Source organism: Bufo bufo, chromosome 1 (genome assembly GCF_905171765.1).
Source record: "Bufo bufo chromosome 1, aBufBuf1.1, whole genome shotgun sequence".
NCBI lineage: Eukaryota > Metazoa > Chordata > Amphibia > Anura > Bufonidae > Bufo > Bufo bufo.
Genome location: NC_053389.1, coordinates 601157317 through 601183792, shown reverse-complemented (window position 1 = coordinate 601183792; position 26476 = coordinate 601157317). Strand labels below are relative to the sequence as shown.

The 26476-nt window shown below is 42.8% G+C and overlaps 1 protein-coding gene across 5 annotated transcripts in view; it reads right to left on the bottom strand.

Moving 5' to 3' along the window:
- The window catches only part of IMPDH1 (inosine monophosphate dehydrogenase 1), a 208289-nt gene that overhangs the window by 12926 nt on the left and 168887 nt on the right, over positions 1 to 26476 (bottom strand). For all 5 annotated transcript variants that reach the window (XM_040413529.1, XM_040413533.1, XM_040413532.1 and 2 more), the window contains 11 exons: positions 24233 to 24281; positions 18197 to 18298; positions 17377 to 17451; positions 11249 to 11455; positions 9254 to 9341; positions 6837 to 7036; positions 6528 to 6618; positions 6201 to 6296; positions 5558 to 5701; positions 2462 to 2606; positions 1334 to 1477 (listed from right to left, as the gene is read on the bottom strand). In XM_040413529.1, the coding sequence (XP_040269463.1) occupies positions 1334 to 1477; positions 2462 to 2606; positions 5558 to 5701; positions 6201 to 6296; positions 6528 to 6618; positions 6837 to 7036; positions 9254 to 9341; positions 11249 to 11455; positions 17377 to 17451; positions 18197 to 18298; positions 24233 to 24281 (1341 nt within the window). The remainder of the gene's footprint in view (positions 1 to 1333; positions 1478 to 2461; positions 2607 to 5557; positions 5702 to 6200; positions 6297 to 6527; positions 6619 to 6836; positions 7037 to 9253; positions 9342 to 11248; positions 11456 to 17376; positions 17452 to 18196; positions 18299 to 24232; positions 24282 to 26476) is intronic.

Below are 26476 nucleotides of genomic sequence, written 5' to 3'. Positions count from 1 at the left end.
GTGCCCGCATTGCTGAGAAAAATGATGTTATACTATATGCAAATGAGCCTCTAGGAGCAATGGGGGCATTGCCATTACACCTAGATGCTCTTCCTTGCAACTGCGGTGCCCTCTCCATTTTGACAGGGCCAGGCGTAGATAAGTTTTCACTGCCTGGACCAGTCAAAGTGGAGAGGGTGCAGCAGTTGCAGACGGCAGAGCCTCTAGAAGTAAGGGCAACGCCTCCGTTGCTCCTAGTGGCTGACTTGCCCATTGTAAAGCATTTTTTTCCTCAGCAATGTGGGCACATATGAACATGGTGCCAACAAAGATGCCTTCAGCTGCCAAGTGCAAACGTAACAGGTCAGCCAGTTTCATAGGTACAAATCTGCTGACAGATGCACCTTAAGTTTCTCTTGCGCAAGAAAAAATAATAAAAATAAAAAATTCACTTACTTGAGGTGGATCCCCAATTAAGGGTCTCTCACTCTAAAGTAACCAGCACTTGTGTGCCTTAAGCACCATTCACATTAACCATTTTTGGCCCCCATCCGAGCTGCTTTTATTGTGGATTTGATGCGGACCCGTTCCTTTCAAGTGGGCTGTCAGCATCTGCATGTCCTATTCTTGTCTGTTTAAGGGTACTTACACACTAGCATTGTTCAGGATCCGGAAAACAGATATCTTTTTTTTTTCCGGATCAGTTAGACGAATCAAGTCTCATCCGGAATAACGGATCCGGTATTTACATTTTTTCAAAGATCAAAAGCGAAACCAGCTCCTCCTATATCACAGTGCACGTGCAGACCGGAAAACCAGTGATGCAGCAATTTCTGAAACACTTAGTAACGGATCCGGCATTAATACATCTCAATGGAAATTAATGCCGGATCCGGCAAGTACGGTATAAAAAAAAAAAGCTGCAGCAAGCTGCGGTATTCTGTCTGGTCAAATACCATACAAGGGACGGAACAGAAGAGATCCATGCATACTGAACGGATTGCCTTGCATTCAGAATGCATTAGGACAAAACTGATGCGTTTCTCCCCCCCGGTATTGAGACCCTTTACCAGATTTCAATACCGGAAAAGAATAACGCTAGCGTGAAAGTACCCTTATTTACAAGACTAGGCATTGTGACAATGGGTGCCAAAAAACAAAGAAAAAACAAAAAGAACAAACACACGACAAAAACCATGGCTGTCACACGGACTTGACCTTTTTTTTGGGCAGACAAAATATATAAGGTCGTGTGAATGCACCCTTACAGACAGTCCATTTATTACAGAGAGAACTTCTTGATTGAAAAAAAAAAAAAACTCTACACAGGTAGAGTAGTAAATTAACTGCTTACCGTAAAATGGAAAGACTTTTGGCCCCTATGTCTTGACAGCCATGTTGAATGCCTGCGATTAAGTACGGTGCAAATTTATGGATGGACCCTTTGTCCTGAATAGAACCAGACACACCTTGAGCCACTTTCACTTTGTCCCCTTCACTGTGATAAAATAAATAAAAACGCACAGTTACAGTAGAAATTACATAGGAAGGTATTCAATTTAGACTTCTGAAATGTGGATATTTATGACCTAGTGACGGGGAGCTCAGCTGCAGTTATCTGGCACAGCAACTACACAGTGTATTGAGCGGTCCTGAACTGGCTCTATATACAGTGTTAATTCTAATTGGTGTGGGTGCCAGAGCCTCAAACTAATACTGATGACCTATGATAGGTTATCAATACTAGTCAACATTAAAGTCCTAGAAACCTCCTTTAAAGAGGACCTTTCACCGATCCTGACATTGTGAACTAAGTATCATGACATATACAGCGGCGCCCAGGGATCTCACTGCACTTACTATTATCCCTGGGCGCCGCTCCATTCTCCCGTTATGTCCTCCGGTATGTTCGGGGGCTTGGTTATAGTAGGCGGAGTCTGCTAGGCATCTCCTTCTCCTAGGCTGTAGCGCTGGCCAATCGCAGCGCAGAGCTCACAGCCTGGGAGTTTTTTTTCCCCAGGCTGTGAGCTCTGCGCTGCGATTGGCCAGCGCTACAGCCTAGGAGAAGGAGATGCCCAGCAGAACAAGGGCAGACTCCGCCTACTATAACCAAGTCCCCGAACATACCGGAGGACATAACGGGAGAACGGAGCGGCGCCCAGGGATAATAGTAAGTGCAGTGAGATCCCTGGGCGCCGCTGTATATGTCATGATACTTAGTTCACAATGTTAGGACTGGTGAAAGGTCCTCTTTAAACAGTCCCTCTTAATGACAGTTACCGATAACCGTAATGCAACATGATTTGTGCCACCCTAATGCTTGATTTGTCTTTGTGGTTAGATTAAAATTCTATCCAACTGCTGATCTAGCACAACCTGAGGTATAAAGAACAAGTATAGGAAAGCAAATCTTTACGTTTGAGGAAAAGGGAAAACCGTAATAGGAGCGGCTGATAGAGCAGGAAACAAAACTTAAGCAGACCTGAAATATCTTTTCTGGCTACTAGTATTTTTCTCCATGGCATCCAGTGACCCCATTCCTCTATATTTCTTTAGTCTCACACCGTCAGAAAAGAAATATTCACCAGGCGCTTCTGTGGTTGCAGCCAACAAGGAGCCCATCATCACTGAATAGAGAACAGAGTGAAAATTATGCAAAATTAAAATACCAAAACTGCGGGTTAAAGTCCCTTTAAGGCCTCTTTCACACTTGCGTTGTCCGGATCCGGCGTGTACTCCACTTGCCGGAATTACACGCCGGATCCGGAAAAACACAAGTGTACTGAAGGCATTTGAAGACGGATCAGTCTTCAAAATGCTTTCAGTGTTACTATGGCAGTCAGGACGCTATTAAAGTCCTGGCTGCCATAGTAGTAGTGGGGAGCGGGGGAGCAGTATACTTACAGTCTGCGCGGCTCCCGGGGCGCTCCAGAATGACGTTAGAGCCCCCCATGCGCATGGATGACGTGCCATGCGATCACGTGATCCATGCGCTTGGGGCGCCCTGACGTCACTACCGCACGGACGGTAAGTATGCTGCTCCCCTTTACCATGGCTGCCAGGACTTTAGCGTCCCGGCAGCCATGGTAACTATTCAGAAAAAGCTAAACGTCAGATTCGGCAATGCGCCGAAACGACGTTTAGCTTAAGGCCGGATCCGGATCAATGCCTTTCAATGGGCATTAATTCCAGATCCGGCCTTGCAGCAAGTCTTCAGGAATTTTGGCCGGAGCAAAAAGCGCAGCATGCTGCGGTATTTTCTCCGGCCAAAAAACGTTCCGTTCCGGAACTGAAGACATCCTGAACGGATTTCACTCCATTCAGAATGCATTAGGATAAAACTGATCAGGATTCTTCCGGCATAGAGCCCCGACGACGGAACTCTATGCCGGAAGAAAAGAACGCAGGTGTGAAAGAGCCCTAACTCCAGAATGGGAGCCATTTTGCCTGTGAATCAATGCTGTAGGACAATAGGTTGCCTTTTTATAGATAAGTTACGTCATAAATAACATACTGGTGGTGGGCAAATGTCAGGCAGTGCCTCCGATTAGCTGTGGGAAGGGACCTCAGTTTGTAATGTTATGTTTATTGGTCACAAGAAGATCTGCAGCTCAGTTCCATTCAATTGAATAGGAATGACCTTCAATACGAGGCGCAGCTACTACCTGGCATCCAACAGATGGGAACTACGTAGGCTTTATAGAGTTTATCCAATAGAAGAAATACCTCCCTCCTATAGACGATACTTAACCATTCCCTGAATCCCTGGACGCCCGCGGCATGGTTCAAAACATCAGTCAATGGAGGGGGGGAGAGCAGCGAATAGCAGGCCGCAACAGTGACCAGCCTCTCTAGCATCACGGCTTACACTAGGAAGGCTGGTCACCGATGTTTTGATCCACGTGACAGTGGGTGTCCAGCGATCCGAGGGACACAGGTGCCAGGCACTGCGTAAGTATAGTCTATAGGAGGGGCCTGGGCATTGGGGAGGGGGGGGGGGGGGGGGGGCGCGGATTTCTACTATTGCATCGCCCCTTTAATTCTGGCCATAATAGTGGGATGGCAGCTGTTACTAGCATCATGGTGTTAATGAGAGAGTTTGCAGGAACGACCCCCTTGCCATGATGTATTATTACACGAAGGGAAAGAAAGATTAACTGTCTTTGTGACAATCACGCATACAAATGATTTGAAACTGTTTTCCATCAAAACATGATTAATACTGCCTCAGCTTTTTTTTTTGAATAGATAAAACTGGGCAAAAAAAAAAAAAGAGAAATAATCTACACCATGTATGGCCAGCAAAGCTTTTTATTACATGTGTTACTTGTGGTTTTGCTAGAGCTCTGACTCTTGCATTATAAAGGGTGAAATTCACACCAAAATTTGAAAATGTAATAGACATACTGTGGATTTCTAAATCCAAACGGCAGGACAATTTCTGTACAGAACCAATAGACCGTGTAAATGTTTTGTCTAATTGGATACACGCTGCTGGTACTGTATTACGCTGCAGTTTTTCGGCACAAGAATCTGTGTGGAAAAACCGCATGTAATCTGCAACATGTGTAGGTAGTCTTCGGCTACTTTCACATTAGAGCTTTTAATTCCGCTATTGAGATCAGTCATAGAATCTCAATAGTGGAAGAAAACGCTTCAGTTTTGTCCCGATTCATGGTCAATGGGGACAAAACTAAACGAAATGCACCAAAATGCATTCCGTTCGGTTGCGTTCCCATCACGGACAGAATAACGCTGCAAGCAGCGTTTCTCTGTCCACGATGTGGTGCGGAGCATTACGAATCCATCCTGGTAAATAAATGAGGACAGATCAGTTTTCTCTGACAATAGAAAACAGATCATTGACTTTCAATAGTGTTCATGACGGATTGGTCATGGCTATATAAGACACAATACAACTGGATCAGTTCATGACGGATGCATGCGGTTGTATTATTGTAATGGAAGCATTTTTGCAGATCCATGACGGATCCACAAAAAACGCTAATGTGAAAGTAGCCTAAGGGCTCGTTCACACAAGCGCATGTCTGTTTTGCGGGCCATTTTTTTCCCCCCAGTAGTGTTTCCAGTTCTTCCGTATGGCATATACAGTAATTACATAGAAAAAATTGGGCTGGGTATAACATTTTCAATAGATGGTTCAGCAAAAACAGAACAGATACAGAACACATACAGAGTACATTCCGTATGTTTTTTTTTGCGGACCCATTGACTTGAATGGAGCAACGGAACGCGATTTGCGGAAATACGTAAACTGAATGCATACGGACTACATTCCTTTTTTTGCGGAACCATTGAAATGAATGGTTCCGTATACGGAACGCAAAAAACGGCAAAGCAAAAAATGTTCGTGTGAACGAGCCCTAAGGAGGACATTTATCAGGAATGACATTCCCGTACACCAGTATTAATCCCCTGTATGCTGGGGCAAGATGTATAATTTATTAAAAATAAGTTAAAATAACATGTAGAATTTATTCTAAATAAGTTAGGCATCTCTCTGGCTCTTCAGAGGTGCACATACTTTTAGGAGGATCAATTATTCTGTTATAGTTACCTGTAGAAGCACCAAGAGCCAAAGCTTTCACAACATGTCCCACTGTCTGAATTCCACCATCTGCCATAACTGGAACGCCAAATCTGCGGGCGTACTCTGCAACTTTGTAAACTGCGGTTCCCTGGGGTCTTCCACAGGCCATAACTGAAAGTGAGAATATTGAATTTGCCCAATTTTATAAAAACACAGGACACTTCAAAGTCTCCAAAACCACTGCCGCCAAGTCACATGTATGATCATACCAACTGGTTTCAAAAGAAGACTTTTTTTAATGTAAAAATACATTTATACACTGAACATTGAAATCACAACACGAGAAGGTGTAAGGTTACGCAAATTGAGGAAGTAGCAGGTGTCAATAAGATCTGCAGGTGATTTTTCAAGCACCTAGCTCCAATTGGTGGCATGTAGAAGAGGCATAGATGCAAGATTGAAAGCAAAGTTTTTCTAGCCACATGAAACAAAAAATAAGTAATGTGGGATAATTGTACAATGCCACCTGTTTGTTGGAGTGTCAACAAAATTCCATGACTTTTCACTTTTCCTTCTTAGTGTTGCAATTTCAATGTTGAGTAGTGTGTAAATATAGATTAATGTCTATTATTGCAATAGTAGGATTAAGCTAGAACAGCCTTCCACTTACCTTCCTGGGTAATACAGATGGATCCACACCCCATACCTACGCGCAGAGCATCAACACCGGCATCTATGAGATTCTTTGCTTGTGCTGCAGTCACCACTGTCAAACAAAGATTCAAAATGTGAACTGATGTTGGCAGAGGGCAAGTATTTTTTAAGTGCAATTCCACAATTGTAATCAGTAACCTCATTGTTTCATAGCCTTGCCATGTGTTCTGCCCAAGCAAGGAGAACATCCAATTGCAGGAAAGGCAATTCAAGTCCTAGCTAACAAACTGCACAATGGGTGCATAAAAAAAATAAACACACGTAACGCAGTTTAAACACCTACCATTTCCACCAACCACTTGTAGATCAGGATATTTTTGTTTGATATAATGAATCATATTTATCTGATACACGGAATTACCCTGTGATGAATCCTATGAGTGGAAGGAAAAAGAAAGCCCTTAAAAGTAAATCCATATTGGATTATGATATCACATGGATATATTTAAAAACTGATGGAAAAATAATAAAATAATGTAGTGTCATTAACCTGGATGCTACATACCTACACAGCAATATATACAATAACCTACATTTCACTTGTTGCTAGAAACAAATACCATACACTACAAACACCATTCTGTATACATACCAGGACAACAACATCAACTCCAGCCTGCATGAGAAGATCAAGACGATATTTGTCATCTTCTCTGGTCCCAACAGCAGCACCGCACAGCAGCTGCTTTCTGCAGTCCTTCGATGCAAGAGGGTAATCTCGGTTCTTCTTCAGATCAGTCCTGGCTATTATAGCGACAAGCTCATCGCTGTCATTCACTATTGGCAGTTTTCCTGTTGTAAAAGGCAAAAACGTGTTACTTTTGAAAGCCACAAAGGTTAAAAAACAAAACAAAAAACAAAAAAAACCACATAGCCGCATACTGAAAAGCATGTTAGACTTAGTGAAGCAAAGCAAGAAAGTTCCATTAGCATGTCAACATGGAGGACACCATGAAAAGCATGACATTACTAATAAAATCAGTTCATAATAACATATCTGTTTTCTATGGTTTACATGCTAAATTATTATTATTTTTTTAGCATTCACATCTGCAGTTACCAGTTGTACAATACTTTGTTTTCCCTATTCAACGTGATGCTAATGGCATCTCGTCGGGTAATAGTTTGTGAGTAACAGCCGATTTGTTAAGTTTTACATACAGGAAGGGGAACACCAATACTTACCTTTTTGTCTAAATATACCTAGTCACACAAATGGCAAGCAATACTCCCTGAGACTGTATAGATGTCTCCAAAACTTGCTTATGATGCTACAACATTATAGAATATTTCAAAAACCCATGATGGGGAAATAAGTTCCTGAAATCAACTTCAGTGTTGGATAAGCAATTCCTTACCACCACAATCGATTTCTGTAGACTTTGCTGGCATATGCCCCTCCTTATTCTCAAGGAGGAGCCTGGGGGCATTGATGTTGAGGATGTTGGCATCTGCTCCAGGATCCTGCTTACCTTTGGTCAATGAGCAATTCCAAAAGATTCATGTGAGACAATACCACAATACTTTGGTATTTTTAAAAGTTTTAAATCCAATTATACCCTCAGCTCAACTAGTAAAGACTAAAACAAATACTGCAAATAAAATATATATCTTTGGTTGGTGAAACATTTGATGGTCCCAACTAAAAACAGTGCTGGCAACACCATAGCCAGCCCCACTACTGCACTTGATAAATATACTGCAGCTTCAATTCAATGTATGCAATTACCATTGACACACTGAAGTTTTCCCATTGTTTTGTTGTGGTCTGCAATTTTATTTAAATTTTTATTTATTTTTTTACTAGCTTCATACATAGAACTTATACTATTATTTTTTTTAAATATATTACAAGGCAACTTATCCCCACAATAAATGTAATAACTATGGGTTGCAATGGGAGCCATCATGCATGAAATATGCCTTCAGGCTGAGCAGCCCGACAGCAAAGCTGAACAATGTAAAGTGACGACAGGCGCCAGAATACAGTGTAGTGAGGCCCTGCCCCTTCACCAGCTCTGAAAGTGGAGAAACCCGTCCTAGTCACATTCTAGGACAGCTTGCTTGGAGACCATTTTTTTATTATTCCTGGAGAACACCTTTAAGAGCATGTAATTGAAATATTATACAGTAAAAAAAGGTCATTTTGTTTTGAAGGCCTCATGTCCATCACCCTTTAGCATATACGAATGGCTGCTGGGCCCAGCACCATTCTTATTAAATTAATGCAAACACTATATAAAAAGGTTTTAAAGAAATGCCACACCACCATTCTCCCTAGAACCACAGCCAGCTGTGGTTCACATTTTAGGCTCATGTAGTGACTTTCAATGGGGCTTGCTAACCGAGCACTGGTATTGTTGGGTTTGATGGTTATATAATCTGAGGTCTAATAACAGTATGTTACCTAAATATATCCTAAAGTATAGAAAAAGTAAAAGTCTTCTTATGGCTTTAAAAAAATAAATAAAAAAAAAGTAAGTTTAAATTAAAGGGGTCAGGATTGCTGCTTCTCCCCCCCCCCCAATTTCCACCTCTATGGTCAGCATTTGTGTCAAAACCACATGCAAAAAATTTGGCCTGTATTGCCCACAACCAAACTTGAGTATGGTATTGCGTAAGGAAATGCCTGCAATAGTACCCTTAGAGATATAGTCATGCGATTACCCACGCAATGACAAACGCGGGTCACAGCCATATTGTTTCTAGACAAGTTAAGTTGTCAATAGAAAGAGGTGAATCATGTAAAATTCCCCTGGTCAGCATTTTACCAATAGGAACTTTCCTTTATGGAGAAAGTTTTATAGTGGCTGAAAGACTAGACTATTAATTACTACTTCTGCCGCTATTGAAATTGCATGCAGCAAATATGGCTACATAATATAATTTTTTATATATATTTTTTCTACAGAGAATAAGGGCAAATTCACTCAACTATAGTCACACGAGAATCTTAAAGACCTTGCACCCTTGGGCATTCAGTGATTGGCTTCATTAACACTGGCATACCTTTTTTACTGCGCTGCAAGATTTCATTTGCTTCTTTCAGGGTGACACCAGCTGGAGCGACAACCAGTTCGTCACGTTTGGTCATCACCTATGAAAACATTAGCATGATAATGATTAGACATCAATTGAAAAAGGTAATATAACAAGTATACGTTAAGACAAAAAATAAAAAATAAAAATAGTGCTGAGGACTGGCAGCAATCAGGGGGTAGATCTGGGAGTTTTACAAAAAGAAATGTAATTTATTCATTTAAAGATTTGCGTTTTCCTTTTTTCTTTATTAAAAGGGGTTGTCTGAACAAAGATTGTAGCAAGGGCCAAGAAGAGGTTAATAGAATGGGGTGGGATACGCTCAGTTATTCTTCAACGTTGCTCCGATCCAGTGCTTCCAATGCCCCGATGACTGGAAGTACGGCATCCCATCAGTGGTTAGGTACACTGCGGCAGCTACTCATTGGTTTCAGAGATGAAGCATCCACAAGTGGCAAAGGTTCAGCAGTCATTTACATTGTGGGGACACTGGACCATTGAGGCCACTGAATGGCTAAAACAGTACATGTGACCACACAATGACCAGAAAGTGTGGATTAGGCTCTGTGCTAGATTGCAAGAACATTAAAGAGGACCTTTAACTAGAATAAAACATCTAAACTAACTATACAGACATGTAGAGCGGTGCCCAGGGATCCCCCTGCACTTACTGTTATCCCCGAGCGGCGCTCAGTTCTCCCGGTATAGCCTCCGGTATCTTCATATGTTAGGCTCCACCCAGGGGAACCTGACTGCGTCTTTCTCCTATGCTGTAGCGCTGGCCAATCACAGCGCTCAGCTCATAGCCTGAGAGGGTTTTTTTTCTCTCAGGCTTTGAGCTGAGCGCTGCGATTGGCCAGCGCTACAGCATGGGAGAAGGAGACCCCGGCAGGTTCCCCTGGGTGGAGCCTAACTATGAAGATACCGGAGGCTATACCGGGAGAACGGAGCGGCGCTCGGGGATAACAGTAAGTGCAGTGGGATCCCTGGGCACCGCTCTACATGTCTGTATAGTTAGTTTAGATGTTTTATTCTAGTGAAAGGTTTTCTTTAAATAAAAAAAGGTATTTTCCCCCCTTTCTGGTAAACACTTTTCAGGCCTATGCTAAGTGTTTTGGGGTCTGACAACCCCTTTAATAAAAATAAAGCAGAAAAAAAATAAAATAAAAGGTAAGGCTACTTTCACACTGGCAGTTTTTGGGGATCCGTCATGGAGCTGCAAAAACGCTTCCATTACAATACAACCGCATGCATCCATCATGAACGGATCAGTTTGTATTATGTCTTCCATAGCCATGACAGATCAGTCTTGAACACCATTAAAAGTCAATGGAGGACGGGTCATAGAAAACGGATCCGTCCCCATTGACTTACATTGTGTGTCAGAACGAATCAGTCTGGCTCCGCTTAGTCAGGCGGACAGCAAAATGCTGCAGGCAGTGTTATGGTGTCCGCCTCCAGAGCGGAATGGTGACTGAATGGAGGCAAACTGATGCATTCTGAGCAGATCCCTTTACATTCAGAATGTATTAGGGCAAATCTGATCTGTTTTGGACCGCTTGTGAGATCCCATGATAGATCTCACTAACGGAAAGCCAAAACGCTAGTGTGAAGGTAGCCTAAATTGTAAATCTTTAAATGAAATGTAATAAAGATAAATGTTAATGGACAATATCTTCACATTTCTAGCAAGTCAAAACACATCAAGCTTTGCATGGCACATCTCAGCATATTTGAGCAACTGAAGAAAAAAAAAAAACTGTTACCAAAACTATCCATGAGTAGCCCAAGATGAACCCAAATCTTTCTACAGGCCAAAAACAAAACAATAGGATCAATAATGGGTGCAAGAATGGCCCTCTGTTCAACAAGAATTCATCCACTGATGGTGGGGGCGATTGTAGGTGTAAATTGTTTATATATATATAAAAAAGTTGTATTAATGTGTGGAGCAGCTGACATTACCTCCCTTAAGTAGGTAGTGTAGTCCTTTTCTGTCAGAAAATCTATGTCTCTTGAAGTCACAATCCCCACTAGTTTGCTGCCCATTTTTCCAGTTTCGGTCACTGGGATTCCTGAAAATCCATGTCTAGTTTTAGCTTCAAACACATCTCCCACAGTGTGGTTGGGACTCATGACGACAGGGTCAGTAATAAATCCTTGCTCAAATTTCTGAAAAAGGAAGGAAACGGAGAAGATGACATCAACACGAAACATGTTACGGAGAACAGGTAACCCCCTCCTGACATGTCCGTTTTAGCAACTACATGCAACCCCATGTAATAACTCTGGAACATCTATTTCTATGACTAAGCTGTGTGTCATTCCTTTATTATTCCTTCTAGAAGTTATGAATGAACCTCCAGCAGTCTACATTAAAGTTCAGAATGGTTGTTACCAGTTGGGGCCCCCATTCAGTGCCGCCAGGGGAAGACTCTGTAGAGGGGGACCCCCAAATGGAAACACCCAGAATGGCCTTCATTTCAAAATGCAACTCAAACCTACAAGGAATAAAGGAAAGGTACTACAGAGTCATACGAATAGATGCTCCAGAACTACTACATGGAAGTGGTTACTAACACAGACTACTCAGGAGAGGAGACATAAGCCAAAGTAACAGGATCCAACAGGAGTACAAGACTAGCAGATCACTGTCAAATACACAATATTAATTGTGTCAGAAAAAAGTTATTACTGCCCTTCTAAAATAGCAGCCCCATCCATGTCTTCCCTCACTGAGGTTTGGTGGTAGAAGAAAAATTCTGCTGAGATTCCTGACCATTACAGAACTGGGAGGTTTTGGTCATTAAGGTCAATCCCTTGCTTGTCCTCCACTGTTTTGTTATTACGGTAAATACTATTTACAGATTAATAAAAGTTATGTTTTATATTACACTAAAGTGATTAAAAGAATCGCATACAAAATGTAATTGTTCTCGTGTAAACCCCAAGCACCATGTAGCGCTCTGTACAATATGGAAGAGGATGAATGAAAGGCTGTACAAAGTGGGCCCAGAGTACATAGTTCCTCCTAAAACTAGAATAACCAGGTGCTTCTTTCAAACAACTGAACAGGTGTAGGGATACGGTACGCGTTTCTCTAATGCCATCCTATAAAGTAGTGTCTGCCCTGAAAAAAGCTGCCCAACTAGGACCCTCTTAAAGAACCTTGACACATCTCCTCCAGAAAAGAAATCAGAACATTAGTATATGTATTATCAGTATATTATATGTATAGATCAGACTGACAGTGAACGGCCCAGCTACCACACCTGTAATGTTGTCAAAGGGCACCACTACTTACCGTAACCACCCCCCAAAAATACAACCCTGTCCCTAATGTGCTGAGTGGATAGTTAGGTCGAGATCAACCACTGCCACGTCACTGGAGCCTTTAGTGGGTAAGGTTTGGCCATAATCACCAAAGGTATGAGTGGAACTTGCCGCCTATTTGGACTGCAAGGATAGGCTGTGAGATGACAAGGGGGCAAAGCAAGTGGCAAATTTCTCCCCTTGGGCAGACCAGTCAGAATGACTAGCTCAATGTATAATAGATGATGAAACAGGGTGGGGTTCTCCCACTCCTTATGCTCCTCCAATGCTGTAAAGACAGTGATCAGGAGGTCACAAGATTCTTCTACACTAAACATAGTACAGTCTTCTACTTCTATTTCTTACTCATTATTCAAATTATGCAACACACATTATTTCACATTTAAAGTTGTTTTCCCAAGAATAACATTTTCACCTACCCACAAAATAAGCACACTCAATGGGGGAGAGCTTTATAAAATGACACTTGTGGTGCAAAAAGTCACCAATTATGGCGCACAACGTATTAGAAAATTTTTGCACTTTGACATGTTTCAAATATGACGAAGCCCAGCAGATTTAATGTAATTCACAGCAGAAACTGGCATAAAGTATTGTTCGAATCTAGATCAGCTGGTGCACAGACCAAAAGATGCATTAACCACTTCCAGACCGGGCCATTTACCCCCTTCCTGAACAGGCCTAATCTTGCAAATCAGACACGTGTCGCTTTATGTGGTAACTTTGGAACACTTACTTATCCAAGCCATTCAGAGAATGTTTTCTCGTGACACATTGTACTTCATGTTAATGGTAAATTTTATTTAATACAAGTTTTACCTTTATTAAAAAATAAATAAAATTTACGAAAATTTGGCAAAAGTCATTGGTTTTTCTAAATTTGAATCTCTGCTTTTAAGACAGATAGTGATGCCTCAAAATATTAATTAACATTTCCCATATGTCTACTTTATGTTGGCATCATTTTAGTAATGCAATTAAATTTTTTTAGGATGTTAGAAGGTTTAGAAGCAAAATTTACGAAAATTTCCAAAAGTAGTTTTTTTTTTTTTAAAGGACCAGTTCAGTTCTGAAGTCACTTTGTGGGGCTTACATAATAGAACCAACCGATAAATGACCCCATTTTAGAAACGACATCCATCAAGCTATTCAAAACTGGTTTTAGAAATGTTGTTAACCCTTTAGGTATTCGACAGAAGTTAAAAGGAGTTATATCTATATAGGTTATGGTGCCTTATATTATATAATCACACATGATCGTGTAAACTCGGCCTAAGTATGGGTTTTCTCTTAAGAAAATCAAGCTTAACTAATGTATATGTATGTCCTGATGAGTTTTATAAGGTTTTTCCCCCATAACTCAGATAACCCCTTTAAAGCAAAATGGAGGTGAAATTTCAAAAAGGTCACTTTTTGCAGCTTTTCCATTTTAATAAATTTTTTCCTGGAACACATAAATGGTTAACAAAACAAACCTCAATATTTATTACCTTGATTCTGCAGTTTGCAGAAACACCCCATATGTGGTCGTAAACCACTGTATGGGCACACGACAGGCACACAGAAGGAAAGGAGCACCATAAGGTTTTTGGAGGGCAGATTTTGCTGGAATGGTCTTGGGGCACCATGTTGCATGTCAAGAGACCCTGAGGTACCCCCACAGTAAAAAACCCCAAAAAGTGACCACATTTTGTAAACTACACCACCCAAGGAATTTCTAAAGGGTGTAGCGAGCACTTCACTGAACAGCTGTTTCATAGAATTTTTAATACTTGGTGTGAATTTATTTATTTTTTACACAAAATTGTGCTTTAGGCCCAAACTTTTTTTTTTTACAAAAGATAACAGGAGAATGTCTGTCTGTCTCTCTCTCTCCCCCCCCCCCAGGGGGCTCAGAAGGAAAGGAGCAGCGTCTTGATTTTTTAACATGGAATTTTCTGTCAGTTTATAAGAGCGATAACTTATTTTTTGTTGAATGAGCTGCATGAAGGCCTATTTTGTGCGAGACAAGCTGTAGTTTTTATTGGCACTATTCTGGGGTACATTTGGCTCTCAAATTTTTGGGGAAGTCACAAAAAAAAGCTGTTTGGTGTCATTTTTACCATTCACATGATGGGCTAGATAATTTGATATTTTATAGCATTTCATTTTTTTTCTTCTATTTTTAAAATTTTTTAAATAACGGATTTGGGAGAGACTTTATAAAAAAAATGCGAAACACTTATTTTACACTTTGTGTCTCCCATAAGGTCATTCAAGACCTCTGCGGGACATTTAACTTCATTTTTTTTTTTAACTATTGATTTCTCCTATAACTGGGGCTGACATAGTAGCCCCAATTACAGGGGAAATACACCCCCAGATAGGCTGTACAGCATTATAAAGCCCTGTACAGGTCGAGGTCTGTGGAAGACTCGACAGCTCCAGCACTGTCCCGGCTGTCACATGACCACCAGGCCGGGACAGGAAGCGGCATAGAGCTTCCTGATCTGTATACACACCACTGTGTATACAGTGATCTACAGTCGTGGCCAAAAGTTGAGAATTACATAAATATTGGAAATTGGAAAAGTTGCTGTTTAAGTTTTTATAATAGCAATTTGCATATACTCCAGAATGTTATGAAGAGTGATCAGATGAATTGCATAGTCCTTTCCACTGCATTTCATTGCTGTCATTAAAGAACCTGCTGAGATCATTTCAGTAATCATCTTGTTAACTCAGGTGAGAATGTTGACGAGCACAAGGCTGGAGATCATTATGTCAGGCTGATTGGGTTAAAATGGCAGACTTGACATGTTAAAAGGAGGGTGATGCTTGAAATCATTGTTCTTCCATTGTAAACCATAGTGACCTGCAAAGAAACGCGTGCAGCCATCATTGCGTTGCATAAAAATGGCTTCACAGGCAAGGATCTTGTGGCTACTAAGATTGCACCTCAATCAATAAATGATAGGATCATCAAGAACTTTAAGGAAAGAGGTTCAATTCTTGTTAAGAAGGCTTCAGGGCGTCCAAGAAAGTCCAGCAAGCGTCAGGATCGCCTCCTAAAGAGGATTCAGCTGCGGGATCAGAGTGCCACCAGTGCAGAGCTTGCTCAGGAATGGCAGCAGACAGGTGTGAGCGCATCTGCACGCACAGAGAGGCGAAGACTTTTGGAAGATGGCCTAGTGTCAAGAAGGGCAGCAAAGAAGCCACTTCTCTCCAAAAAAACATCAGGGACAGATTGATCTTCTGCAGAAAGTATGGTGAATGGACTGCTGAGGACTAAGGCAAAGTCATATTCTCCGATGAAGCCTCTTTCCGATTGCTTGGGGCATCTGGAAAAAGGCTTGTCCGGAGAAGAAAAGGTGAGCGCTACCATCAGTCCTGTGTCATGCCAACAGTAAAGCATCCTGAGACCATTCATGTGTGGGGTTGCTTCTCATCCAAGGGAGTGGGCTCACTCACAATTTTGCCCAAAAACACAGCCATGAATAAAGAAGTGTACCAAAACTCCCTCCAACAGCAACTTCTTTCAACAATCCAACAACAGTTTGGTGAAGAACAATGCATTTTCCAGCACGATGGAGCACCGTGCCATAAGGCAAAAGTGATAACTAAGTGGCTCGGGGACCAAAACGTTGACTTTTTGGGTCCATGGCCTGGAAACTCCCCAGATCTTAATCCCATTGAGAACTTGTGGTCAATCCTCAAGAGGCGGGTGGACAAACAAAAACCCACTAATTCTGACAAACTCCAAGAAGTGATTATGAAAGAATGGGTTGCTATCAGTCAGGAATTGGCCCAGAAGTTGATTGAGAGCATGCCCAGTCGAATTGCAGAGGTCCTGAAAAAGAAGGGCCAACACTGCAAATACTGACTCTTTGCTTAAATGTCAGGTAATTGTCGATAAAAGCCTTTGAAATGTATGAAGTGTGTGTAATTATATTTCACTACATCACAGAAACAACTGAAACAAAAAGATCTAAAAGCAGTTTAGCAGCAAACTTTGTGAAAACTAATATTTGTGTCATTCTCAAAACTTTTGGCCACGACTGTAGAAGGCAGGGACACCAAGGAATGGTCCCTGCCTTCTCTCTGGGTTGCCCCACCAGCGGCCCCCACTCGGAAGCTGCACGATTAGCGTGCAGCTGCCATCTCTGAATGGACGTTCTAGAATGTCCTGAGATAAACCAGACCACCCAAAACGCATAGTCAACGGAGGGCCGAGAAGTGGTTAATATATATTTAAAGGACTTTAATCCTCTGGATAGGTCATCAGTTTCTGATCAGTGAGGGTCCGACACCTGCCAATCAGCTGACTGAGAAGATAGGTCATCAGTATTAAAGTCTTTGAAAACCCTTTTTACGAAGAGTACATTCACACAACGGATTTGGAAAAACTGCCGATTGTCTGGTTTTGGCGCTTTTTTCCCAGCTTCCCATTCTTTTCAATGGGAGAATCCACTCCAAAATAGAGCATGCAGTTTTCGTTTTTTTATTGTGGAAAAAAATGCTCCGCCTCCTATTCAAATAAATGGGAGACTTTAGATGCGTTTTTGGCGGGGAAACTGCATGGAAAAATGGTGCCAGAAAAGGTTGTGTGAACATGCCACAAAACAGACATACGACATGCCAGTACACCTGCACCAATTTCTATGCAGTACACAAACTATGCCGTCTTAATTAGTCCCACAGACTTTGAATGACCGATCTCTGCATGGCTTCACTGAATGGAAATATGGAAAAGGTTTAAAAGTTATTTTTCTTCACTTTACCTTGACTTTACGGACTTCATTGGCTTGAAACTCTGGTGTGCAGTTGTGGTGAATAATCCCGATCCCTCCCATTAGCTGTTATAAAGGAAACCACAAAGTAGAATATTCAGACAACTACACATCAATTCTTCCTGTATATGCAGTAAAATCGCAGGAAACTTGAAATGACAAATTATAGAAACTAGCACATTGATTAATAGTTATATGTATGCAAGGAAACAAAGGGGGACATATATGAAGTCTACACAGTAAGGCAACTTTCACACTAGCGTTAATATTTTCCGGTATTAATATCCATCATAGGGGCTTAATGCTGGAAAAACGCTTCCGTTTTGTCCCCATTCATTGTCAATGGGGACAAAATGTAACTGAACATGCTGCAGTTTTCTTTCCGTCTTGGGATGTGGAGCAAAACGGATCAGTCATGACCCACAATGCAAGTCAATGGGGACGGATCCATTTTCTCTGACATAATAGAAAACAGATCCATCCCCCACTGACTTTCAAAGGAGTTCATGACAGATTTGTCTTGGCCATGTTAAAGATAATACAACCGGATCCGTTCACAATGCAGATGGTTGTATTATCAGTAACTGAAGCATTTTTGCAGAACTCTGCCTGATCCAGCAAAAAACGCTAGTGTGAAAGTAGCCCAAGCAGCAATGTCACCGCTTCCTGCTCGGGTCCCAGGAGAGGGAGGGAGAGGGAAAGAAAAACTAAACTCCACACATCCACCAGGTCAGAAAGGCCCTGGCCTTGAACTGGTTAAACAAACATTACAATTGGTTACACAGCAGGTAGTTCTGTGTGTCTTACTCACCGACATGGCAATGGCCATATCAGATTCAGTTACTGTGTCCATAGGAGAGGAAATCAAAGGAGTCTTCAACGTTATCTTACGCGTCAATGCAGAAGTAAGGTCCTGCAAACAGAGCATTTGTTATCATCACCTACTTATATCTAAATAAGAAATATACATTTTTTAATATTTTTTACACACTTTGGGGGGGGGGGGGGGGGGGGGCACATGGGTATACATTACTCCTGGGGGATACACACCCTATCAGTATGTCTTGAGTGTGGGAGGAAACCCACACAAACACAGGGAGAACATACAAACTCCATGTAGATGTTACCCTTGGTTGGAATGGAACCTAGCACCACAGTGCTACAAGGCACCAGTGCTAACCACTGAGCCACCGTGCTGCTTACCTCTAACTACAATGGAGACTGATGTCCCCTCTGCACTGCCCCAGCATCGGGCAGATCAATGCTAACAAGTGATCATCTGACACTGTGTGCGCTAAGTGCTACTATTTATATCACCAGTAAATTATACACACACAAGAGTAAGGCCTCATGCACACGACCATTTTTTTTTTAAGTTCCGCAAAAACGGGGTCCGTAGGTCCGTGACCGTTTTTTCGTCCGTGGGTCTTCCTTGATTTTTGGAGGATCCATGGACATGAAAAAAGTCGTTTTGGTGTCCGCCTGGCCGTGCAGAGCCAAACGGATCCGTCCTGAATTACAATGCAAGTCAATGGGGACGGATCCGTTTGACGTTGACACAATATGGTGCAATTGCAAACTGATCTGTCCCCCATTGACTTTCAATGTAAAATCAGGAGTCCCTTTTATACCATCGGATCTGAGTTTTCTCCAATCCGATGGTATATTTTAACTTGAAGCGTCCCCATCACCATGGGAACGCCTCTGTTAGAATATACCATCGATTTGGGTTAGATCGTGAAACTCAGATCAGACAGTATATTCTAACACAGAGGCGTTCCCATGGTGATGGGGACGCTTCAGGTTAGAATATACTACGAACTGTGTACATGACTGCCCCCTGCTGCCTGGCAGACGCCTCCCTCCTGTATTTAACACATTGGTGGTCAGTGCGGCCGGCCCCCCCTCCCCCCCCTGTAGTACTGTAGATTGATTGGTGGCCAGTGGGCCCCCCCTCCCTCCCCCTCCTAATTAAAATCTCCCCCTCTATCATTGGTGGCAGCGGAGAGTTCCGATCGGAGTCCCAGTTTAATCGCTGGGGCTCCGATCGGTAACCATGGCAACCAGGATTTCTACTGCAGTCCTGGTTGCCATGGTTACTGCCACCAATGATAGGAGGGGAGATTTTAATCAGGAGGGGGAGGGAGCCCACTGGCCACCAATGAATCTACAGTACTACAGGGGAGGGAGGGGGGGCCGGCCGCACTGGCCACCAATGAATTTAAAATTGGGGAGGGAGGGGGGTGTGCCCCCTCCTGCCTGGCAGCACATGATCTCTTACAGGGGGCTATGATACGCACAATTAACCCCTCAGGTGCAGCAGGTGACTTTAGGCCAGAGTGGCACCACTATCCCAGTGCTCCCACTAGGAACTTCTCTTACTCAATATAGGTAAACTACATCATCCTGTACTGCAGCTCTATGGACAGGCCGAGCTCCCTACTCACTGTATACCTATATACTGCAGCTCTATGGACAGGCCAGGCTCCCTACTCACTGTATACCTATATACTGCAGCTCTATGGACAGGCCGAGCTCCCTACTCACTGTATACCTATATACTGCAGCTCTATGGACAGGCCGAGCTCCCTACTCACTGTATACCTATATACTGCAACTCTATTCACATTTTGCTGTATACATACTTTAAGTGTGTCATCATGTGTATGTAAAAGACACCTATGTGCATTAGGTGCCCTTTTACACAAACAATGGGGGAGATTTATCAAGACCAGTTGCTTCCTGCACTGGTCTTGATACTCCCCTGCACTGGTGGAGAATGCGCCTAATTTATGACTCAGTGCAGGCCTAGTCAAATTACGTGCACTCTGGCAGTGTGTGTGCCTAAACAGAACTCTAGAAAAGCGGCCGTGGGTGACGTAAAAACACATATATATATGTACACACACACAGGAAATCTCTGCCACTAGGGGTCTGCCTTCTAGCAATTTTGCTGTCCACTCACTGTTAGGGCTCAGACAACCATATCCGTTTTTGCAGTCCACAAAATGCAGATCTGGTCGTGTCTGTTCCACATTTTGCCGAACATCTAGCCCTATGATGGAAACTTTTTTGCGGGGCCATGGAATGGAAGTATGGATCCAGACAGCACACTGCTGTCCGCATCTTTTGAGTCCCCATTGAAATAAATGGGTCCGCATTAGTTCCGCAACATGGACACAAATATGCAGTCATCTGAATGAGCCCTTACTAGATGAAGCCTGTCCTTAGAAGCGTACCAGGGTTTCTCAACTCCAGTCCTCAGGACCCACCTACCAGTCAGGATTTGAGAATATCCCACAGAATGAAAACCTGTGGTAAGTCCTGATGCAGGGACACTAATTGTATCACCTGCTCAATACTAAGGAAATCCTGAAAACATGACCGGCAGGTGGGCCCTGAGGACTGCAGTAGACAGAATGAAGGAAATAGGTGTGTTTTTCACTGGCTGGCTCCAGAGCTCAATGCACAGACCCCTTCCCCATCCAGGGCTCAGAGCTTTAAGTGCATTTATTACTCTAAATGAGTCTGCAGGTTTTGGTTTTAGCTTGTTTATTGGGCTACTTTCACACTAGCGTTTTGGCTTTCCATTTGTGCGACCCGTTCAGGGCTCTCACAAGCGGTCCAAAGCGGATCAGATTTGCCCTAATGCATTCTGAATGGAAAAGGATCCGCTCAGAATGCATCAGTTTGCCTCCGTTCTGTCTCCATTCCGCTTTGGAAGCGGACACAGCGTTTTGGTGTCAGTCTGACTAAACTGAGCCAAACGGATCCGTTCTGAACTTCTGACACACAATGTAAGTCAGTGGGGATGGATCCGTTTTCTATGACAATAGAAAACGGATCCGTCCTCCATTGACTTCCAATGGTGTTCAAGACAGATCCGTCTTGTCTATGTTAAAGATAATACAAACCGATCTGTTCTGAACTGAGGCAGACGGTTGTATTCTCTGAACAGATCAGTCTGAGCAGATCCATGACGGATCCGCACCAAACGCGAGTGTGAAAGTAGCCTTAGTCAGCATCCCTCACTGGACTGACTCTGCATCAGTTTACATAGTCCTTGCCCCGACCGGCTGTAATCAATGGGTTCTTGCGTTTTGGATTTTTCCACTCCAACTCTCCCTCTCCCCCATAAACTGTATTCTGTGACCTGTCATGATAATGTTTTTTCTGAGTTCTAGGTCTGTGTGCTGTGAGAATAAACTGTATGGGAAAGGAAGTCTGGAGCAATATAGCACTGGAAGACTGCCTGTTTTTGGAAATGCTCCTAAGGGCTCATGCACTTAGTTGTTTTGCGGTCCGTTTTCCACGATCCGTATCAGAGTTTTTTTTTTCCCTCTGATTTAAGTCCTCTTCCGTATTTGCTGCGGTCCACATGCGGTGGGGCTGCTCCCCCAATGTAAAACACGCTACAGTGTTAGGGGTTGAGCCGCTCCTCCAGTATTGCCACTATATTTCTGTGTTTTTTTCTCTTCCGTTATTGCACAAAATCTATCTGTATGGTTTCCGTATTTGATCAGTTTTTTGCAGATTGTATACCGAAAACAGTAACTTATTAAATCACCAAACACATGAGCAATATGGGCTGGGCATAGCATTTCTACAGTATGGATCCGCAAAATACAGGCGACATACAGATGTGTTCTGTGTGCATTCCGTAATTTTTGCAGACCCATTGACTTGAGTGGGGTCTCAGACCGTGATTTGCAGACAATAATAGGACATGCACTACTTTTTTGCAGAACGGCCATGTGGACAAACTGAATGCACACAGTAACTTTAGTATTTTCTACAGCCCCATTGAAGTGAATGGTTCTGCATACAGTCAGGGGAGGAAAAAAAAAAAACACTGCATGGAAGTGGAAAGAAAATATGTTCGTGAGCTTTAAGCTTGAGGAGAACCGATGGATGCAGGAGCAGAACAACGGGGCAGCTAGAAGTCAATATAAGCAGACCAGAGTGGGGGAGGACGGAATGGATCTTCATATTGTCCCCAGCAAAGGCAGAAGTTTATTTGTGAGAAGCTTTAACTCACTTATCCCTTTACATTGAAAATAATAAATACTTTTTGGGTAAATTTGACCAGACCCAAGTAACATTATAGGCTTTATCAACACCCTCATTTCAGTTGCAGACTTATAGATTACCACAAGATGGCAGTAGAATGCAGCAAAGCAACGCGATTTCCACAGGAATTAAAGAGTCAGTCACCAAAATATGACGTTATACACCACTTACATGGCACACCTATCCACGATTCAAATGGTACCTTTGCAATTTTCTTCTGACTTTCACCAGCAGGAAAAACGACGTTTAATCCATATGTAAATGAGGGCTCGCAAGTGCACCGCTGGTCTGGGCATGCATACTGTGATGCCCATTGTGGGCTTGGCATCACTACATGTAGTGTGCATGCGCTGGCCTCCAGTCCTCCTGTTCAGGTCCGCCCCCATGTCACTGATTTCACTGCGTTTGTTGGCGCATGTGCACTACATGTAGTGAGGCCATGCCCACAATGGGCATCACAGTGCGCATGCCCAGGCCAGCTGTGAACTGCGCGCGAGATATCGGCCAGTCCTGTGGATGAAGCAAGGGACTTGCAGGGCGGGCCAAGGAAGAGGCTGGGCAGGAGTTATGTAACAAGGCAGAGCACACCGAACGCCACCCCTGGGCACTTGTGAGCCCTCATTTACATATGGATTAAACATCATTTTTCCTGCTGGTGAAAGTCAGAAGAAAATTACAAAGGTACCATTTGAATCGTGGATAGGTGTGCCAGAGAGCCATGTAAGTGGTGTATAACGTTATTTTGGGGACAGACTTTTTTTTAATATATAAAAAAAAACACATACATACACATAAGTCAAAATTGGACAACTTGTCAATGAATGTCAATTTCTTAACTTCTATAAGAATGCATAAAATGCGTTACAACTGAAAAGTTAAAGACTAAATAAGCTCACACTTTTGATACCTGCTCTTGGGCTTAGCTATTCTGTAGACCATTTGTTTTGGTAAAACCTGCTCCCTTTCTGGCACTGCTCAGATCGGACAACATTCTAAGCAAATGTCCATTCAGCTGGATCAAAGCTTAGATTATGTGAGACTTTCAGAAACTTCTGTGCATGGCCAGATGGGCTTACGTGAACAACACTTTCATTTCATCCTGGAAGTTAGTGGTGTTTGATACCAGAACAATGTGACCTTAACATGTTCCTCAAAAAAAAAAAAAAAAGCTACTTTACAAATGAACTTGATTAAAAATATCCTACTGTTTTGTCTACAGCTCTGTCAGACACATATCCCCATGGTTATCGGCAACAACTAACCCATGTCCAGCATAATCCTTCGGCTCCCTCCTGTCTAACACAAAATGGTCGTAACCGCATTAAAACGAAGAGCTTGACACTGCACAGTAATTTGATGCGATTTTCTTCTTGTTAGCTTGACTGTATAACTTGCAAAAACCGTGGCACTCCAGATTTTGCAAATAATGTCAGAATGAAATCAAGAAATTACACATTCCGGTCAAACAGGGCCTTTTTCAAGCTGTATGTGGGAAAGGAGGGTGAACCAACCTGGCGGCTGGATGAAGCATCTGGTCAGTGCAGCCTTCATTCCCAGTTACGGCTCGGGCTGTAACATCTCTAATATCTATTCTGAATTTTTACTTCGAACATTACTTACAAAATTTGGAGCACTACCGCTGCAGCACCCGCTACTGAAAGGGAACAGTTCCACTATGACTGACATAACCTAATTCGGCCACCACGCAGCCCTAGATGTTTCTGGGTGAACGTGCAACGTGGTATACATTTAACCATATAATTCTAAGATCACTTACCACTTCATCTGCAGTAAAATCAATAAATCCAGGAAGAATCAAAAAGTCACTGAAAAAGAATAAAGCAACATGTAAGCACCACACCTGCAATTCATGTACAGTGCACAAGACTGGCAGCATTTACATAGGCTACGCCTGCAGATAAGAGCGAAACAGTCTCCAAACCAAACATCATGGACTAAAACTTACCATAGAAAGTGTCAGGATTCCTTTACCTAAAGTAAAAATTCTACACAGTTCCAGCTGAAGTGGTTCAGAGCTTGTGGGATACATGAAACACAAGCCTTCATTACATAGTCCTTTTAGGCCTCATGCACACGACCGTTGTTTTATTCCGTGTCCGTTGTGCCGTTTTACGTGATTTTCTGCAGACCCATTGACTTTCAATGGGTCCGTTGAAAACTCGGCTAATGCACCGTTTGTCATCCGCATCCGTGATTCCAGTCAGTCAAAAAAATATAACCTGTCCTATTATTTTCGCGGAAAACGGTTCGCAGACCCATTCAAGTCAATGGGACCGCTAAAAAAAACACGGAGGCACACAAGATTGTCATCCACATGTCCGCGTATGTTTTTTTCCTATCATTTGCATGGCAAACCTGTCTTAGATTTTTTTTTTTACTTTCCTTCATGTCTGGTGATCCTCCAAAAATAAAAGGAAGACACACGGAAACGGATCACGGAACAACGGAACCCCATTTTGCGGAACGGAACACAACAACTGTCGTGTGCATGAGGCCTTATTCTGACAAACTAAGGCCTCTTTCACACGGGCGTTGCGGAAAAATGTGCGGGTGCGTTGCGGGAACACTCGCGATTTTTCCGCGCGAGTGCAAAACATTGTAATGCGTTTTGCACTCGCGTGAGAAAAATCGCGCGTGTTTGGTACCCAAACCCGAACTTCCTCACAGAAGTTCGGGCTTGGGATCGGTGTTCTGTAAATAGTATTATTTTCCCTTATAACATGGTTATAAGGGAAAATAATAGCATTCTGAATACAGAATGCATAGTAAAACAGGGCTGGAGGGGGTTAAAAAAAACAATAAATCATTTAACTCACCTTAATCCACTTGCTCGCGATGCCGGGCATCTCCGTCTGACTCTTTTACTGTATAGGACCTGTGGAGAGCATTAACTATAGTTTAAGGACCTGGGATGATGTCACTCTGGTCATCACATGGTACGTCACATGATCTTTTACCATGGTGATTCACCATGGTAAAAGATCATGTGACGTACCATGTGATGACCAGAGTGACGTCATCCCAGGTCCTTAAACTATAGTTAATGCTCTCCACAGGTCCTATACAGTAAAAGAGTCAGACGGAGATGCCCGGCATCGCGAGCAAGTGGATTAAGGTGAGTTAAATGATTTATTGTTTTTTTTAACCCCCTCCAGCCCTGTTTTACTTAGCATTCTGTATTCAGAATGCTATTATTTTCCCTTATAACCATGTTATAAAGGGAAAATAATAAGGTTCGGGTCTCCATCCCGATCGTCTCCTAGCAACCGTGCGTGAAAATCGCACCGCATCCGCACTTGCTTGCGGATGCTTGCGATTTTCACGCAACCCCATTCATTTCTATGGGGCCTGCGTTACGTGAAAAACGCACAAAGAGGAGCATGCTGCGATTTTCACGCAACGCAAAAGTGATGCGTGAAAATCACCGCTCGTGTGCACAGCCCCATAGAAATGAATGGGTCAGTATTCAGTGCGGGTGCAATGCGTTCACCTCCCGCATCGCATCCGCGAGGAAAACTCGCTCGTGTGAAAGGGGCCTGTGTTCCTGGTATTAGGCCCCTAACATGCCGCTGTTCAACTGACAAACTAGTAAAACAAGTGATTGTTGATCCACATACAGGCCTGATGACCACAGCATAAATGTGGCAAAACAAACCACCAAAGATCGGGAACATGTTCACATGAATGTTTGCTCCTAATCACTGCCCACTTATATGGCCTGTATAAATAGAGCTTTACACATATCGCAGGGAAAGGGCATGTAAAGCCAGCCCTAAAGATGGACACACTGGTAGCATATCACTAGGTTATGCCAACAAAATCAGATAGGAGCAGGTCCCACCTCTGAGACCTGCACCTACCTCCAAAATGGGTTCAGCTATTTTCAGGAGTCCCTCAGAAACAAAATGGAGGGCGGTTGCATGCGAGGTGTGCTCTCTGCTCACTTCAGGGGACCTGTTCTGGAGATAGGTGCGGGTCCAAGAGAGGGGACCCACACCTA